This window comes from Odontesthes bonariensis, chromosome 23 (genome assembly GCF_027942865.1).
Source record: "Odontesthes bonariensis isolate fOdoBon6 chromosome 23, fOdoBon6.hap1, whole genome shotgun sequence".
Taxonomy (NCBI): domain Eukaryota; kingdom Metazoa; phylum Chordata; class Actinopteri; order Atheriniformes; family Atherinopsidae; genus Odontesthes; species Odontesthes bonariensis.
The window spans coordinates 16,680,059-16,697,753 of NC_134528.1; the positions used below are offsets into that span (position 1 = coordinate 16,680,059).

At 40.7% G+C, this 17,695-nt stretch overlaps 1 protein-coding gene across 1 annotated transcript; it reads left to right on the forward strand.

Moving 5' to 3' along the window:
* The first annotated feature begins 1,006 nt into the window (after positions 1–1,006).
* On the forward strand, positions 1,007–11,880 carry znf281b (zinc finger protein 281b). The gene is made up of 7 exons (XM_075457629.1): positions 1,007–1,132; positions 3,347–3,871; positions 4,008–4,121; positions 4,271–4,394; positions 7,005–7,088; positions 7,211–7,329; positions 7,570–11,880. Exons 2-7 carry the CDS (start codon positions 3,419–3,421, stop codon positions 9,190–9,192), a joined length of 2,517 nt encoding a protein of 838 aa, XP_075313744.1. The 5' UTR covers positions 1,007–1,132; positions 3,347–3,418; the 3' UTR covers positions 9,193–11,880.
* Positions 11,881–17,695: the final 5,815 nt, after the last annotated feature.

Below are 17,695 nucleotides of genomic sequence, written 5' to 3' on the forward strand. Positions count from 1 at the left end.
CCAGAGAACCCAGAGAAAATCCATGCATACACAGGGAGAGAACATGCAAACTCCACACAGAAAGGCTTTGAACCTGGAACTCTCTTGCTGTGAGGCAACAGTGCTAGCTCTCAAGAGTCATTGTGCCAGCGATCAAAACCACCTGCTCTACTCAACCATGAATGCAATGCACCAGTTTAGATTTAAAAAAAAGACATCCTGGTACACAGTATTAATAAATTTACCTTCTCGGGATAAGAAACAAGACTTCAAACTTCCACCATTAAAGACTATAAACACAATAAAGCAGTAAGAAGCATAATTAGTACTTCATTCCTGCTTAAAGCCTTCCTTACAGCAGGTTCCTTACCCAATTAAAACGTCAAGAAACAAATCTAATCTAATGGGGAAATATTTGGCCTCTTCCATACAAGCACCTATAACCATTATCCTGCAGCCACTATCTTCGTTGAAGGAAGCCACATGCATTAACTCATCTAGTGTGAAATGTATTCAGAGACAACGGTGAATCTGTTCTAACAGTGGCCTTCCTCTCTACAAGTTTTTGGAGAAATTCATCTTCATTCTTTGACTCTGAATGTCCTCTTTATGGAAAGAGAAAAAGTTCTGATTGGTTTTTAAGGAAAAAAATATATACTCGTATTTATTGCATTCAAAAAGAAACTGAACAGTGAATTAAAATCCCCTCTGATTTATTGAGGGGGGTCAACACATGTTTTTCTTTATTGTAGCCTACATGTGATTGAATTTGGCCACATGGTTATATGTCTAATTAAATGTAGCCTATAGAAAACGTCGTTAGTCATCCTCAATACCAGCTTCATACAGTCTTAACACACAAAAAAAAGGAGGAAGAACTGTGTTTTTGCACAATAGTGTAAAAATGTCCTGTTGGTGTATGATCTCTGAGTTATTTCCATAACACACAGCAGTCTGGTGAAGACCTCTCCACCTCTTGAGCCTTCGCCTGTCTCCTCTCACGACCCGTCCGCTACACCCATAATTCCTCGCGCCAGGACAAGATGGAAGAAAGCAGCGACCGCCGTAGAACAATGTTTTGGCAATAAAACCCCCGAGCGGCGAATACAGAGTGAATACAGTCACGTTTGAAACCAACTGCGGTCATGCGTAGGTGAGTGGGAAATCAAACGGCGTTTTATTTGTGTCGTGGGCTTGGCCTTTGTCTAGATTTACGTGAACGATTGTCTGGCTCGGCGCAAACGGGAGATGCACGGAGACCCAGCATCATTGTTTCTGTTGCATGGGCCGTAATGCGGGTTTTCAGACGGGGCAGCTAGCTGCTAACTAGCTAGCTCGTGGCAGCTTGATTGTTATAAACACAGCTGCTTTAAACGTGTAGTTTTACTACGTTCGGTCAGTGGATTCTAAGTCTAAATGGGGCCCATTGGCTTGGCAATGTTTCCCCATCCGAACGTTCTGGTAAGCGTTATCCGGTGGTAATTACAGCTAAAGTTAGCTATCAATAAATAGAGCGCCAGCCGTTGCTCACAGCCAGACAGATTTGATTTCACGGGCGTCATCAAAGCTGGGGAATAGGAGAATGAGCGATACGTGCTGCTGACCTGACTTCAAAGCAAATGTGCTTATCAATCTTATTTAGTTTAATATCCTTGCATTTCTGTTCCTCTATTTGTAGCGGGTTTTTTTTTTACTTTATAATGCTTTCCAAAAGTATTGACATCTGTGTGGCTATAAAAGCGTTGATAGCATTAAATATCTGGTTCTGTTTTAGCGTTAGCTAGCTTGATAGCAACTCCAGGTAACATGCTAAAACGTTACATTGGCAATAACGAATTTGATGAGAATTTATTGACTAATGTGGTGATTTGTGTCCTCTTAACTTTTAATTTTGGTGCGTTTTTTTTAAAGAGTCTGAAATTGTTTTTTATAGCGCCTCGGTCGATTGTTTTGATTGAGGACGCCAAGATGCTTTGATTGTGTCGCATTGTAGCTGGCTAACTATGCTAACTAGCTGGCTAACTATTATGCATCACAAAAGCTCATCCGCTTTCTGTTGACTGCGGTGTCGCGTAACCAAATGGTCAGCTGGTCTAGACTAAACAATAAATTCTCACGTCTTCGTACTTCAGTGCCTGTTAAGTTACACGTCCCACTTAGCCACCGGACTGCGCCTGCTTTAGAAAAAAAAAAACGCAAAAATGACTCACTAGATTTGACCCAAATATCGTTTGTTTTAGGCAAGTGTGATGAACCGATTAATTCGCCTGCGTTGCAGCTAACGTCCTTAGCTTTTGCATTCATTCACGAAGGGTTATTAAGTCGAAAGTGGCAAGTGGTGTAGTCCAGGCATGCATTAAAGTGTGGGAACAATAGGAATGTCTGTCAAAAAGCTGTAAAGCGTCTACACGCATTTTATTGTGGCTACAGTCCTGAGCATATATGGTGCTAATGCGGAACAATACGTGAGGTGGATTAAATGTTTCAGATGCCATCTTTGTTTTTGTTTTTTTACACCTCCTAGTTATCAAAAGACTTAAAGAAGAGCTTCTCTTATGATTTTTTTTTCTTTTTTAATCTGAATGCAGAACTTCACCACTTCTACTAAATATCTACATCAAACCCTTACACAACATAAATGATTTATTGCATTCACCCATAATAAATGCAGTGTCTATTCTGGCCTTTTACATATTTGTTGCTTAAGTAAATGGTGATGACGAGGCCTCTTACAATGGTTAAGATATGATGATGATACAGCTGAAAAAGATATTTAAAATCAACCTGCTTTTGTTAGTTATTTAATTGTACAATTCAAACCTTTTGGCCATTTCTTTGGTATTTGTGGTTGTGCTGTATCATATTTCACTTTTTGAAGTAGCTATTTGAAATTGAAAAGTTCAGTGTGAATTATTTTTCTTTCTTCTCTCTTTTCCCCTATGTAATTGAAATGTGTTTTGTGCATAGTACTGCACTTACTCTGGTTATTTTCATGAAAGCTTACTCAAAGAATTTCAGAGATGATTATTGTGCCTGTGACTAACTGAAAGCTAGAGTTTACTTTGTCATGTTTTTTATTTTATTTTTTTCAATTTAGTTATTTAGTCTTCTTTTATAGTCACTATTTTAGCATTTTAAGTTGTCAGGAAAAACGATCTAACATGTTGCTTTCTAACATAACATTGGATCAAATTAATATTTTAATGATCAAGAAAATCAGCCTGTGCCAGAATTAACTGGAAAGACTGATGTCGAATGGGGTGTTGAGAAGAAATGCTCAAATGTGGCCGTCGGTTTGTATACGTTTCATGTCTGTAATCGTCATGACAGAACATGTCTCTTTTTTTTCATCTTTCCTCTCTTTCAGGATAGTCTCCTTCTGCATTCCTCATTAGATTAATTACCCTCCTTCTCCCCTGCATAGTGCAAAACCACCACCATGAGTATTATCCAAGACAAGTTAGGTAATGAGTTTTTGCGCAATGGAGGCATGGACCCCAATTTTGCACCAGGTATGCTTATGTTCAGCCATTTGCCACCAGTCACCAGCTTTACGCGGCTGGCCTCCCAGTCTGTTATGGGGGAGCTTCCCCAGGAGATGATCCTTAAAAAAGAACGGGACTCACCCCCAGAACACCAGGGCACCACTGGTGGGAACTCGGGGGGCTTCCTGCACAGCATGGGCATTAAACAAGAGCGACTAAGTGAGGTGGATTACAGAATGCCCCTCTACGGCGGGGGTGGAGGAGTAGGAGTGAACTGTGCTGGAGGCGGCGCTGGGAAGAGTGGTACTGACATGTCGGATATGTCTTTCGGCAACCACCACCAAAATCACCAGAACATGCTCTTGCATGACCTCAGCCTCAGCAACGTTCGTTCCCTGGGAGAACCGGTGAGAGGGGGGGTCGTGGTTCTAAAAACTGTTTGACACACACACACATATATATATATATATGGTTATGTATATGCTGTTGAGAAATTCCTCCCCGTACCTTAACTTTTGGGCGCTTTTTTTGGTGTCTCCTCAGATGCCTGGAAGACCAGGTAAAGAGCCAAAAGAGTCCTCAGGTAGAAGAGGGCGGAGGAGCAACGGGGATGGGCAGGGAGGCAAAGCTCGAAGGAAACGCAACGATGCCGCAAAGGTTGGTCACTTTTTCCCTCGCCTCTTTCATTACATTAAAAAAAAATCAGTTTAGCTGAAAAGTATCATTACGTGAAGAAACGTCTCTATTGTTCTGAATTCAGATGAGATTTGTAAATGTGCTCTTGCTTGTTGCATTTCTCATCGTAGGCCATGATGTTGGATCCAGACGGAGCCTGCCTGTCCCCTAACTCAAAACCACATATCTGCGAGCACTGTAACGCTGCCTTTCGCAGCTCCTACCACTTGCGTAGACACGTGCTCATACACACAGGTAAGAGACATTTGGTGCTATGTTTTTTCCATAGACCTAACATTTTCTTCAAACTAACCCATTAAGGAATTTGTTCAATAAAGCAAAATGAGCTGATCAGTTTGTTCATCGGTGCTTTTATCATTTAAAACTGGATCCATATGAGATGGAAACGGCATACTTTAGGATAAGTAGGAGTGCACGGAAAGCAAAATGTCTGCTCCGCTATTCTACATTATTGTAACTGAGTATTAGACAATTTTACACAAGTTTGAGAAAGAAAAGTAAGATAAGATTTGTGAATATAACACTTCCACACACAATGAGTGCCTGTGAGCTGACTTAAAACCAGACAAACATTAAGACAAGGGATGACTCGGTGATTACTCATGTATTTCCGGACATCTTAGTCATTCTTTTTGCTGGGAAATCCTCTCTTTGTTGGAAGTCAGTCATGAATGAGTAAAGGAAAATCCACCTTTTTGTACAAGCTCATTTCATATGTATTTATTTCTTTAAGTTTTTTGTCCCAATTTTAAACACAAGGAATATGGTGTCTTTTTACAAGCATGTTTTCTAAACTGTACGATGTAATCGGTGAAGTTAGCTCAACCTTTCTGTTAAATACAGCCCGGTTTCCAAAACAGTTCGGGTATTGAGAAAATAAATGTAATGAATTGTAAAGAAAGTAGATAAAGCATTCAGTTGAAATTAGTGCAAGGATCGCATGCTTAAAGTTTTTTAAAAAGATTATTAATTCTTATTATGGCACCAATTCCAAAGGCACACATTGTGCATACTTATAATTATTATTGTTGTTACTTTAAAGCTCACTTTGAATTTGATGCTGGGAACACCTTTCAGATAGTTGTAACAGGGGGAACAAGAGATCCATATATGGTCTTTTGATATACACAAGGTAAAAAGAACATTCAACAGAGTCGTTACTGGGTCTTGTACACCAAGCCAGCGATCAGCCCTTGAGCTTGTCCGGAGCATCTGTGAATGTCTTCCTCAACTAGTAGAATCAGCATACTGTCTGTCAGTAAGAAGGCTCACTCTGATTGACTGCGGTAACAGAGGGCAAAAGGCTTGTGCTGCCACCCCCATCATGGCAAGCTAGGTCTCCCTGCACATCTGTAGATTATACATCCTGGCTGGCAGTAGAAGTCACCTTTGTGGTGTTGATGTGCTGTTTTCTTTGCAAAGACACTGGCGATGTGAGGAGCCCCAGAAGAGGGCCTCTGGCCGCCACTGGTTCTTAATGTCGCTTTGATATCGATACCTTAAAGTGATACTCCGGAGTAGATTCAACCTGGGGTCATTTGAACCGTGATATCCAGCCAAGTAGCCCACCCGCAGTTTTTTTCGATATTGGCTGAACATCAGCTGAGTTACCGAGTTATCCCGAATAGCTTCTACAAGGGTTAATGGATCCTGGTCCGTATCTCCAAAATTACCACACTAAAATCACATGCCATGACACCAAACTTCTACAGTAGTACAAATATGGTCTGTACTCACCAAACGATGCATTTGGAAGTTTGAAAATAGTCCAGGAGTTTATTATTATCAACACAAGCCTGATAGCTTCTCTGCAGGTAAAGCTGCATCGACGTCACTTCAGGGAGCTGGGAGCTTCAAAATAAGATGAGGGTTGATCTACTACTGTAGACAACAAAGCAAGGCTGCTCAGTTTCTCCATTGATAAAATAATTTCACAACTCTACAACATAAAAATTCATAAAAAACATGTAGAATATAGCATATACTTTGTTGTCTACAGTAGTAGATCAACCCTCATCTTACTTTGAAGCTCCCAGAAGTGACGTCGACGCAGCTTTAGCTGCAGAGAAGCTATTAGGCTTGTGTTGATAATAATAAACTCCTGGACTATTTTCAAACTTCCAAATGCATCGCTTTGTGAGTACAGACCATATTTGTACTACTGTAGAAGTTTGGTGTCATGGCATGTGATTTTAGTGTGGTAATTTTGGAGACACGGACCAGGATCCATTAACCCTTGTACGAAGCTATTCGGGATAACTCAGTAACTCAGCTGATGTTCAGCCAATATCGAAAAAACTGCGGGTGGGCTGCTTGGCTGGATATCACGGTTCAAATGACCCCAGGTTGAATCTACTCCGGAGTATCACTTTAAAGGTAAAGGTGAGGAGCGGTTCCCCAGTTCTGCTTAATACTACATTAGCAATCGCTTCAGCTGTTTGACAATACCCTTTCTCAGTGTAATATTGCAGCGCTGTAGCGGTTTTTATCATCTATTATACACAAACTTCTCATTGCAGAAATGGCACTCATACATATGTCCCAGCTTTTTTGGTGACATCTTGCTGGCATCAAATTCAAAATGAGCACAAACAAAACAGTTTCAACATTTAATGTGTTGTCTTTTTTTTTTTTTTTTTTACTATTTTCCACTTGGAACTGTGGTTTAGATTACTTGCAAATCAGTGCTGTTTTTCCTGTTTTATATATTTTTCAGTGGACTGGGTAGCATATTTGTCTTGTGGGTGTATTTAGATACCACAGGCTCATGTGTCTATTGTGCCTATCCTGTCACTGGGCTTTAAATAATGTGTTGTGCGGATGGTTGTACTCCTGATTGTACAGGTGAGAGGCCTTTCCGTTGCAGTCAGTGTAACATGAGCTTCATTCAAAAGTACCTGCTCCAGCGGCATGAGAAGATCCACAGCGGTGAGTGTGGGCAGTTGGATATGTTTAAGACGGAATGAATGCCACGTCAAGAGTATCGGTTCATTCCGTAATCTTTGTTGGACTGACACAGACTCTGAAACTGTATCTGTTGTCACTTGCAGGGGAAAAGCCTTTCAGCTGTGACCAATGTAACATGCGCTTTATCCAGAAGTACCATATGGAGCGACACAAAAGGACACACAGCGGCGAGAAGCCTTATCGCTGCGATACCTGCCAACAAGTAGGCCCTTCATTTTTTATTTCTCTGATTTTCACTGTTTGTAGTTATAGTCATTTGTATACATTTTAAATAATACGACTCCAGTCTCTTCTGTCAGGGTTTATGTTTTAATGTGAGACTTAATGCTTTATTCTATGTAAAAAATCTAAATGGGAGGTTTTAATAATACTTTTTCTATCTGGTGAAAACTAAGTCCACATTTGTCTTATCTATCTATTTATTTATATATATTTTTTTTAGTTTTTCTCAAGGACAGACCGGTTACTGAAGCACAAACGGACATGTGGAGAAGCCATAAAGAAGGGTTTAGACCCAAGCATGCTGGAGCTCAGTGAAGCGGAGCTAGGCCAGGGCAGCTATTCACTCACTCAGGGAAACTCTACCACCTCCGGACGCAAGAGGGGAAAGTCCAAAAACGGTGAAGGTAGTGAGCGCAAGAGGAAGAAGAACACCTCAACAGCATCAGCCTCATCTTCTGGGGGTATGGCCCGTGACCTGGGCCTGCAGGATTTTAACATGGAGCACCCCTCTGGCTCTGACCCCGCCATGCAGGGACGTACTCCTAAACTGGTCTTTAAAAAAACAGGTCGCAAAGGGCTTGACAAGGGCCTCCTCTCCTTAGAAGACAGTGGTGATGGAACAAAATTGTTGGGCCAGAAGCCTGGCTCCATGGATCATGTGGAAGGTTCTGGGCTTGATAACATGGGTCTACTCCAGGGACCTGGGGGCAATAAGACGGGGCCCACCACCAGCAGCAACTATGATGATGCAATGCAGTTTGTCAAAAAGCGGCGCTACCTCCATGCAGTTAACAATGACTATGGAGCCGGCTCACTTCACATGGCGTCCCAGGGCAGCAGTGTAATCCAGGGTTCTCTGGGGCCGGAGCCCACACTGGCTATGCTGGACTCCTCACCACTGGAACTTAAGCACGACAAGTCAGGCATTCCAGATGAGGTACTGCAAAGCCTGCTTGATCATTATAGCCATAAGCCAGAGGGAACACACCACCACGATGTGACTTTTGACCTGTCCGACCACCCGCACCATGTAGACCTCCAGCCAGCAGCCCCTGTTACCCCAGAATTGGACGACGACTCCCCCAACGGTGGTGACAAAACAGCAGTGATGAGCGAGTACTCCAAGTTTCTCTTGCAGGCTCTGGAGCGCACCAGCCACAGTGGGCCCTTCCCCAGCCTTGGTCCAACAGGGCCTTTCACACTCCTGTCCAGCAGCTCCAGTCCCACAGGGCCTTTGTTCTCTGACAAACATGGCTATGCCACATCTCCACTGGATTGTGGCTTCCCACCTACTGTCTCCTCTCCGCTGCCCCTAGTTGCCCCTTCCTCAACCTCGTCTTCATCTTCCTCCAAGTCCCACTATGGCATGCTTGTTGGATCCCCCTCCCAGACAGGCTACCACCTCAGCTTGGAATCTACTAGCCACCAGCAGCTGACTCCATCTCAGGAGCTGACTGAACAGTTGGAGAAGCAGCACTCCCCTGGCACCTTCAATTTGCCCCCCCAGGAGCTTACTGCCACAGCAGAGGGCTCCAAGGGGCAACAGCCTAACGCTGGAGGGAACACTGCACCCACCAATGGCTCCACCTACCCAGATCTGTCCCCACTGAACCCCCCAAAAGAACCCACGTACCAGATTGAGAACTTTGCCCAAGCTTTTGGCTCCCAGTTCAAGTCTGGACGGCGGACCCCTCTGAGCTATGGGAGTGACCCTGGGGGAGAGGTGGACCACAGAATACGGACTCCAGTGTCAGAATTCTCAGGGTATACAAGTTTGTTAGCTGACGTCAGCGAGCCAGTGAGTACAGGATCAAAAACCCCGACAAGCCAAAGTTTCAGATAAGGGTCAGACGAGGTGAAGCCAGTAGGGGTCTGTTGTTACAGTCCAAACAGTCCCTACACCCGCTCAAATTTTTGTTTCTGTAGCAAAGTTTTGTTTTTATGAACACTGCCATTAAATGTTAATACAAAAATGACCAGGGAGGGTCTTCTATGGCCTCAAATGCAATTTTTAAATTGAGAATATTCTCGTTTTTATTATGTAGTCGCCTATGTTTTGTTTAAGGTTAGTGATTTTTGATATGACCGTACCGTAGATTTAAATGTAATTTAAAACATTTTAGAGGATAGCTATGAACTTGCTTGTTTTTTTTCCTTCTTTTTCTGTTCCATTGTGTTTTATCAATCATCATACCATTGTAAAGTAATAATGAATAATGTTGGTGATTTCAATAATGTTAACATTGTGGCAGGGAAAGGCCCAGAATTCAAATGGCAAAAAAAAAAGTATATATTGTCTGTTACAAGAAACGTATTAACTCAGGAAAATAGGCGAAATTGTGTAATAAGACTTTGTATTATGAGATGCAATTAGCACAGTTTTTACAGGTGTACTTCAAGACTACAAAGCTTTTTTTTCTTTTTTTTTTTTTAATCTAGCAAGAACAACACATTTACAATCCATGATAATGGTTGGTTTCTACTGCGCAGAGCTTTGTTGAGATTATGGTACTGTTGTCTCAATGCTAAGACGCCTAAAGTTTTTCTGGGAGCCACGTCAACGCAAGTTCGTAAAATCCGTAGCAGCTTTCAGCCTGTTGTGCTCGTCCGTAATGTTCTGAAATGAACATGTTTCAATATTGCTGACTGTTGTAGTGTCAGTTGATGAAACCTGTATAAGCACACACTCCTGTGTGTGTGTGTGTGTGTGTGTGTGTGTGTGTGTGTGTGTGTGTGTGTGTGTGTGTGTGTGTGTGTGTGTGTGTGTGTGTGTGTGTGTGTGTGTGTGTGTGTGTGTGTGTGTGTGTGTGTGTGTGCGCGCGCGCGCGTGGAGAAAAGGAGCAGCTCTACCAGGAGTAAATACATGGCTGTCTGTCTCAGAATGCAACGAACGCCACCGGTAGGTGATCTTTTCATCACGCTGTTGCTGAAGTGATTCGTGTTTTTAAAAAAACATTTTTTTAAAGATTTTTTTTATTATTATTTTTTTTTTAATCAAGTCACCACTTTTCTACTCCACTCCTTACTGTTCCTTTTTGTGTCAATGGAATCAAACAAGCACTTTTTAAAAAAAAAAAAAACAAATCATTGGAAACCACAATAACCCATTCAATTTGCATATGTGATACGTGATTATTATGCTGATGATTATTCATTTTATTTTCAAGAGGAGAAAACTGTGAATGGGAGCTGGGTGGGTCGGGGTATTTGATGGGGCTTTGATAGGGGTCGACGAGGCGTGAATGGGCATTTAAGGGTATCTTGTTTTATTTTTTTCTTAAGGGTGGGTTTGGTGGGGATTTCTTTTTTCTTTTCTTTTTTTTTTTTTTTTTTACGGTTTTTCGGGTGATGTTGCAAAAATTATTTGCCATAATTTTGTTATACAATATTTTGAGAGTACCTCTTTGTATTTAAGTGTTTTGAGAGATGGGCTGACATGCTGGAACGGGTATGTCGAATGCATACCCAAACCCTTTTATTTATTTTCCAATAGCCTCACCAGAACTCAGTAGCAGATATTTTTAGGCAAAAGAAAGAAAAATCACGGACTTACACTCAGTCCCTCCATTTTCTCATGATCTTCTTGAGACCCGTGATTTTTAATAATTTCAAGAAGCCGCTTCAGTAACGCAGTTCAGAAACAAAGTTAAGTTATGTCCACCTCCCTTCCCCAAAATGCAGCCCTGCACTCACAAGAATGAACAATGGCCTTCTTTGTCTTCCGTGGCTAAAGCCATTCTGTCCCGGCAGCCAGGGTTGATATTTAATTTAGTTGATTTCCTGTGAGCAGTCCCCCCCCTTCCTTTTCCTATGAGCTCCACAGCCAAGAGACTTTGAAGCTGCTCAGATCACATGGAACAAAGACTGACTGACCAGCCACTTCGCTCCAGACACACTATGCTTTTTTTTAAAAGAGAGAGAAAAAAGTGGGTGAGATGGAGGACGAAAAAAAAAGACAAAAAGATTGACCTAAATATACCTCATATCATTAAAGCGTAAGAAAGCAGGGACGTGCGTTTCATGTATGTAGTGGAAATATTTGTAGTATAGGTTCGACATATTGTATAATCTTTTAACACTGCCTGTGTTTACAATTATAGAGCAAATGACTCATCAAAATGCAAATGTTTTTTTTTTCTGTAAAAACATCCGCACCGAGCAGTGTTGCATTATAGATGCCTCATAGAACATTCATTCTTCTCATGTTATATCCCTTATTTTTGTTACTTGCCATAATGTGTTTTGATATGATCTCTAGAAGGATAATGTTTACAAAAATGTACAAAAACACTAAAAATCTGTGTTTTTTTTGTTTTGGTTTTTTTTCTCCAGTATGCATGAAAATGACATTTTGTACGGCTTTTTTTTTCTGTCACCTCAATACCAAATTTTTGTAGCAGAAGCCCCCCCTCCTCCCCATATTCCTTTGTCTTATTTGTTCTAGACCCCCTCGTGATATGATTTCCCAGGCTGTACCTGTTATTGAGATGAACGGATTAGAGAAGCCAATAAAAACTTTTTGTTACAAAAAGTTCTCGTGTTTTTTGACTCTGAAAGATTTTTAAAAAGTGAAAGTGTTTTTTCTATGGCACTAGGTTGGGTGTTAGATGTTGATATGGAACTCAGGTACTTGGATATGTAGACTGCTTCCCATAATTGGCCAATAAAAGTTATTAAACAGGTCAAGGTTTTATTGTAGATCTGTCAACTGCACAACATGTGGCATCACTTTATACTGCATCTTTAACAGCCTGAAATGAGGAACAATACTGCTCCACTTTCGTTTTGTAAATAAACTGCCGTGCTCCTGCTTTTGCTCTGCTCAAACACGACCAGACAGAACTAGAGTACCACGTACTACACCCTAGAATAGTGGCAACCTGTTAAAGCACTGCAATGTGTTTTGAAACATGCTTCTGTGCTAGTTTGGATGCTGTGGTGCTCAAGGGATTTCTGCTGGTAATTCTGGCAAATCTAAAGATTTATGATGAGTGATCAGACTAAAGGTGTCGTTGTATACATTTGGGAGCAGCTGATTAAGCATCGCAAAGCCCAAAAAAATGCTTAGAATAACACCTCAAATGGAGACCAGTTGAAGGGGACATGTCGCCGTGTCAAGGCCGGAGCAAATCTGAGCCAAAGGAGGAGGAAGTTGAAACTGTTATGTGAGATCGCTGATACCTGGAATCCGGAATGCGGCTGAAAACACCACATGAAATTGCAGGGGACTGATTACACTTTTTTTTTCTTATTTTTTTTAAACTTTCAGTAATTTCAAACGCTCCCATCCTTGTCACCTTTGTCACAACACCTGTTTACTTGCTATCAGGTTTCTTGGAAATGAAGTGCTATAACACGGGTCATTAACTTTCATACGTTGGCAAAAAAGTGCAACGAGTGCTTTGCTCTCACGTGCATTGTCATTTGGTAAACCTGTGGCACGCTCGCTTTGCCTGGAAGAGTTTATACATGTTATTATATTGGTTCGGGTTTTTTTTTTTCGAGGAGCGTTTGATGAACACGGTCTTTGTCTTTACCTGTTTCTTCTTGTCGGAGCACCATTAGCATCTAAGTTCACAGTGTCAAATACATTGTACAGGATCTTGGCAGGAGTGAAGCCCTCTTCTGTTGTTGTTTTCATGACAGTTGACAAACGGCCCAGTGTCACTGCAAGGTGGCAGCTGCTGGTCAAATTAATATAGCTCCATAGCAATATCATAGCCAAATAAACGTTTCAATGTCTTACAGTTTTAATGACTATTTTCAAACAGATGGAAAATCACTTCCCATCCCTAATGACTGTGAAGGAGCGTCCCTGCACCCGATGCTGGATTGTTGGTTGTAAATTTCCGTTCATGCTAAAAAAAAAAAAAGAGGAGGCTTTCCAGCCAGATGATGGAGCTGTCTTCTACCAAGTCATCCAGGATTTCCTTACCGATACCTTGTAAACTGAGACAACCAACACTCCTTAATTATAGTTCTCCTTTGATCAACGTCTGAATTTTTTAAAACGGTCCATTGTGGGTTTTTTGGATGCTGTTTGGGTTGGTTGCAAAGCGCCATGTGTTCAAAAGTGTTTCAGTCGTTAACAAGGATCTCTGAAAATTGGTGGCGAATGCTTCAAGCATATATGAGCAGGCTAGAAAGAGGGTTATAGGTTAAAATGTGTGAGCATACAGTTGGTTGACAATTCAAGAGAAAACCGTCAGCAAACATTTGGAGGAACACAACAAATGGAGATGTTTCCATGCTGCATATGATGTTTCACTTGAAAAGACAGCTAGTATGTGCTGCTATTAAATGCTTTGGATCATTTTGGAGGGGACTTTGTAAAGAGCTCCTCATCACAGTCCCTAAATCATCATATATGGGAACATATTTTGAAACAAAGGTTTTCGCCTCTCCAGGCACATCAAAACGCCCAGCTAATCTGACAGTGCTTTGGGGACCTTCTACTTTTGGTGCTATGAAAAAGAATCGTCTAATACTTTACCCCTCATCCTGTCAGCTACAGTAAGTGCACTTAGGGTCAAAGGTCTGTAGGAGAAAGACCAGCGTTTTTCACCTTTGCCTCTCCTCTTATCAGTCTCCCTCTTCCTTATAAACCTTATGTTCTTATTCTAATCACAGTTGTCATGAGTCTGCCTCACTGCCAGGAACAGCTGGGTGTGGTTAAAGAGGGGCATGACTGGAAGTGACTTTGGACTTTGAGTTCTCAAGTGAGGCAGTTATGACCCTGTAATTGCACCTCTGTTGACACGACACACAACAACATGTTCATAAAACCTTCTATGAAGTCCTGTATGTAGATGCCTCTATTTGCAGGTTATGCCAACCTTCTAGCGCTGTCTGTCGTAGATATAAAAAAAAAAGCCAGAAACATCAAACATTGTGAGAGATTGTATGGATAAATGTGGTACAAGCATCCACAAGAGATGGGCGAACCTGCTTCAAGTACAACCATCTCATTAGTACTTTTAGGTGGTCTTTTATCGTAGATCAGCCAGATAGAAGTTACTTCACGTAAGAGGCTCTCTGCTTAGTGTACAAACCAAATCTTTTTTCCAGATAAATAAGCCATTTTCATTTGATTATTTTGAAATCTAACTTGGCATCCATGGCCCTATGATTACATATAGTAATTTATGGCTATTTAAATCACCATAACCATTCAAAATGATTTATTCAGATTCCCGCAAGCCTTTATCACACATCAAAATACATCACAGAAACATATATGAGAAGAGTACTGACTTGTGCGGCAACACAGCAGCAGAGTTAAAGGAACGAGGGGAAGTACTCTCAAGTCAAACACGGGTGATATATAGAACAGCAGGGGTGATGTCAAGTTCATGTTGGCAAACAGCAATAAAAAAGAACCAGGTAACCAGACTTTCTACAGGAAAGTTTAGTTTATTCCTTCCTGCTTTTTAGTGTTTGCAGAAACAGCACAATGCCCTTACCGTTTGGATTTCTTCATGAGTAACACCTACGGACAGTCAGGAAAGCTAATGAGACTCTACAGTTCGAAATCTGTCAGAACAAAATTGGTGTCCGGCCACAAAGTTGTATACATTCTTTTTTTTTTATTTCAAATACTTTAAGTAAGTTGAAGCAGAACATAAAAGCCGAGCACAAAAAAAACAATACATGACGATGAAAATGCACTTCTGTACTCAACACAGTTATGTTTGACGAGCACTGTATAGTTTCTATTTCCTCACGGACTCTTTACCAAAGTTATAACAAAATTTTTCTCTTTGTTTTGGGCCCACAGGCCTATGTTTGGATGCGTGGTGAAGCTAAATCTTTGTCCAAAAGGTTTCTTTCCTGTGTCAACTCTCATCGGTGAATCTGAATTTTACTTGGGCAGAAAACCTTTTAGCAGTCACCTATCACTGACTTTTTTTTAAAGTGTCGTTTTAAAATTAATTCTACTTTTTGTTTTTACTCTATATTCTGCGTACATAATGTCGCTGAAATCTTATATTCTGTTTTTAAATATCCTTCTGGCTAACTCTAGCTCCACGCTTATGTTTATTAATGAGCACTGTCCCCGTCAAATAAACTTAAATAATAGGTCCAGACTGGGCCTTTATTTGCACCGAGTGTGAAGTAATTACTTTATGGTTGTAAAATCAGAGATGACTCTCAGATGACTTTCAGAATTTATTTCAAAAAGATGATATAAGATCAATCCTTTTAGTCAATTACTGTTTTGCGTTTCCCATCTGAAAGTTAGGAAAGAGAAGAAGTTCATGTGTAACAAAGGTACCTGTCAGTAGCAACTAGATTTCAAGATTTTGCAGAAAAAACTTAATACTTTTCAACCTTACATTCGTATGCCAAAATAAGAAAATCGCTCCAACTAACATATAAAACATGCCATATATAATTTGTGGCATTTCTGTTCATGCTCTATTCAAAAGTAAGCAGGAGTTCCAAATCTTTTAAACTATTGTTTCAATATCAGTATGTTAATAGAGTTAAAGATGGATTTTGTAGTTTTGCTCTTTGAAAATAATCACCACAGTGTTTCACCAGGTGAGGGTCATGATTTCATTCTTATTGTAGGTTTAAAATTATACAGTTAGTTTTGCCTTTAGCACAAATGGGGTAGCAAACGCTGTTGCCCTTTTCACTTATGAGTTCAGCCTTGTAGTCATCATTAAAAAGGCATCCTTTTTAACCCGCTCTTTTTATTCTTTGGTAATTCGCACATTATCAAACAGTGCCAAATCATGTCCTTATACACAACAAGCTGGCTTCATGGAATCAAATGAAAAAAGTAATAACTGCGAAGTAAGCTGCATCCACGCCGTTAACAATGCCAGGTTTTCACTTACCCACCCAGGAAGAATCTGTTACCTCTACACCCGATTTCAGTCCTTTACAGCTCAAAAACAGTCGCAACATCAGTATTTACTCTTGTTATGGCTCTTTATTTTTTTTTCTACTTGCTATTTCATGTCTTTGCTGTGATTGCGGTTTCTTTGTGGGATGGGGAGATAGCGAAGGTAGTGTTCGCTTGCCAGGCGCCATTTTGTAATTACTGTGCTTTCCACTAACCTTTACAAACTTGCCCTCTTTTTGCTACCGCTGACGCCAGGTACTGCGTTCACTTCTTCTTCTTCTGTTGGCTCCAGAACAGACTAAACAATGTGGTGACTTTAGTCCTTTGTTGTGGTACAAAGTTTTTCCCCAAATATCTAAGTTGTATACCTCAATTGCAGAGTTGAGCACTTTTCTATATGATGTCATAGTTATTACGTTTTCCAATTCTCTTTATATGTGTAGTTTGATTTTTGATGTTTCACATTTTTTCTTTAATGTGCACCTTTAAGGAACAACCACAGTCAGGCAGCCAAGATGATGCTCAGGTGGCACAAGCGTTACAGTGTGTGTCTATTCACATATGCAGCTGGGATCAAGGTCAACCGAGAGAAATCATTTTATGAGAGCGGGTGAGATTATACTGTGTTGGACTGGCAACCTGTCCAGGATAGGCTCCAGCCTATCAAACCTGAGTTGAATTAAGTGGGAGTAGAAAATGGATGGATGGTGAGATCAGTTTGGTTGATGTGAAAAGATTTTGAAAACTTAACTTCAGACTTACAATTTAAAACACAGGTTTTTCAAGTATTTCAAAGTTAATGTTGAATTCTTGCCAGCCTTTAACGTGTTTCTTTCAGCTTTTTACAATGTCATTGGCTTATCTTACATTATGACGTCTTCAAACCAAAGGTTGCCCCACCCTGTCCTACTGGTCATCTCATTTCTGATAAGACTGTGGAAAATGGGTTAAATCACTCTCTCAGAGGCAACATTCTCAAATTCATTGGTGTTACCGCATTTTGCCTAATGCTGATGTGTGGACATAGTTGTGCTTTTTGTGAAGGAATCCTGTTAGAGGTAATTTTCTCACTGTTAAATGAAGATATGGGGAACTGCCATAAAGCCATAAAACAACACTCAAGGAGTGTTATCTATAACTTGTAAAGTCTAAGGCCGTGATACGCGTGATAAAAGAAGCCAAACGATATCCTGAAAATTGTTCAGGGAGCTTAAAAGGTGTTCAGGGAAGAAAAGAGTTACTACTGTTACGTATTGTATTCTGCACAAAAACAAATTTTTTAACAAACCAGTGTCATTCCGGTTTTGTCCAAATACTCTGAAAGCAGCCATGTAATGAGCTGATATTTGCTTCTACATGAATCAAACTTGGCTTCCAGCAAATGCAGGGAGCTGCCATCCATTTCTTCTAATGTTCCCAGGTACATTGACACCTTCCTTCCTTTTCTGTTTCTCCTCAAGATGCAGAAGAAAACCTTTTTTTTTAAATCTTA

Excerpts from the sequence above, each read along its gene's own strand:
- znf281b (XM_075457629.1), top strand. The coding sequence starts at position 3,419 with ATGAGTATTATCCAAGACAAGTTAGGTAATGAGTTTTTGCGCAATGGA. Across the intron at positions 3,872-4,007 it reads TTCGTTCCCTGGGAGAACCG|ATGCCTGGAAGACCAGGTAA; the intron begins GTGAGAGGGGGG and ends GTGTCTCCTCAG. Across the intron at positions 7,089-7,210 it reads GCATGAGAAGATCCACAGCG|GGGAAAAGCCTTTCAGCTGT; the intron begins GTGAGTGTGGGC and ends TGTCACTTGCAG.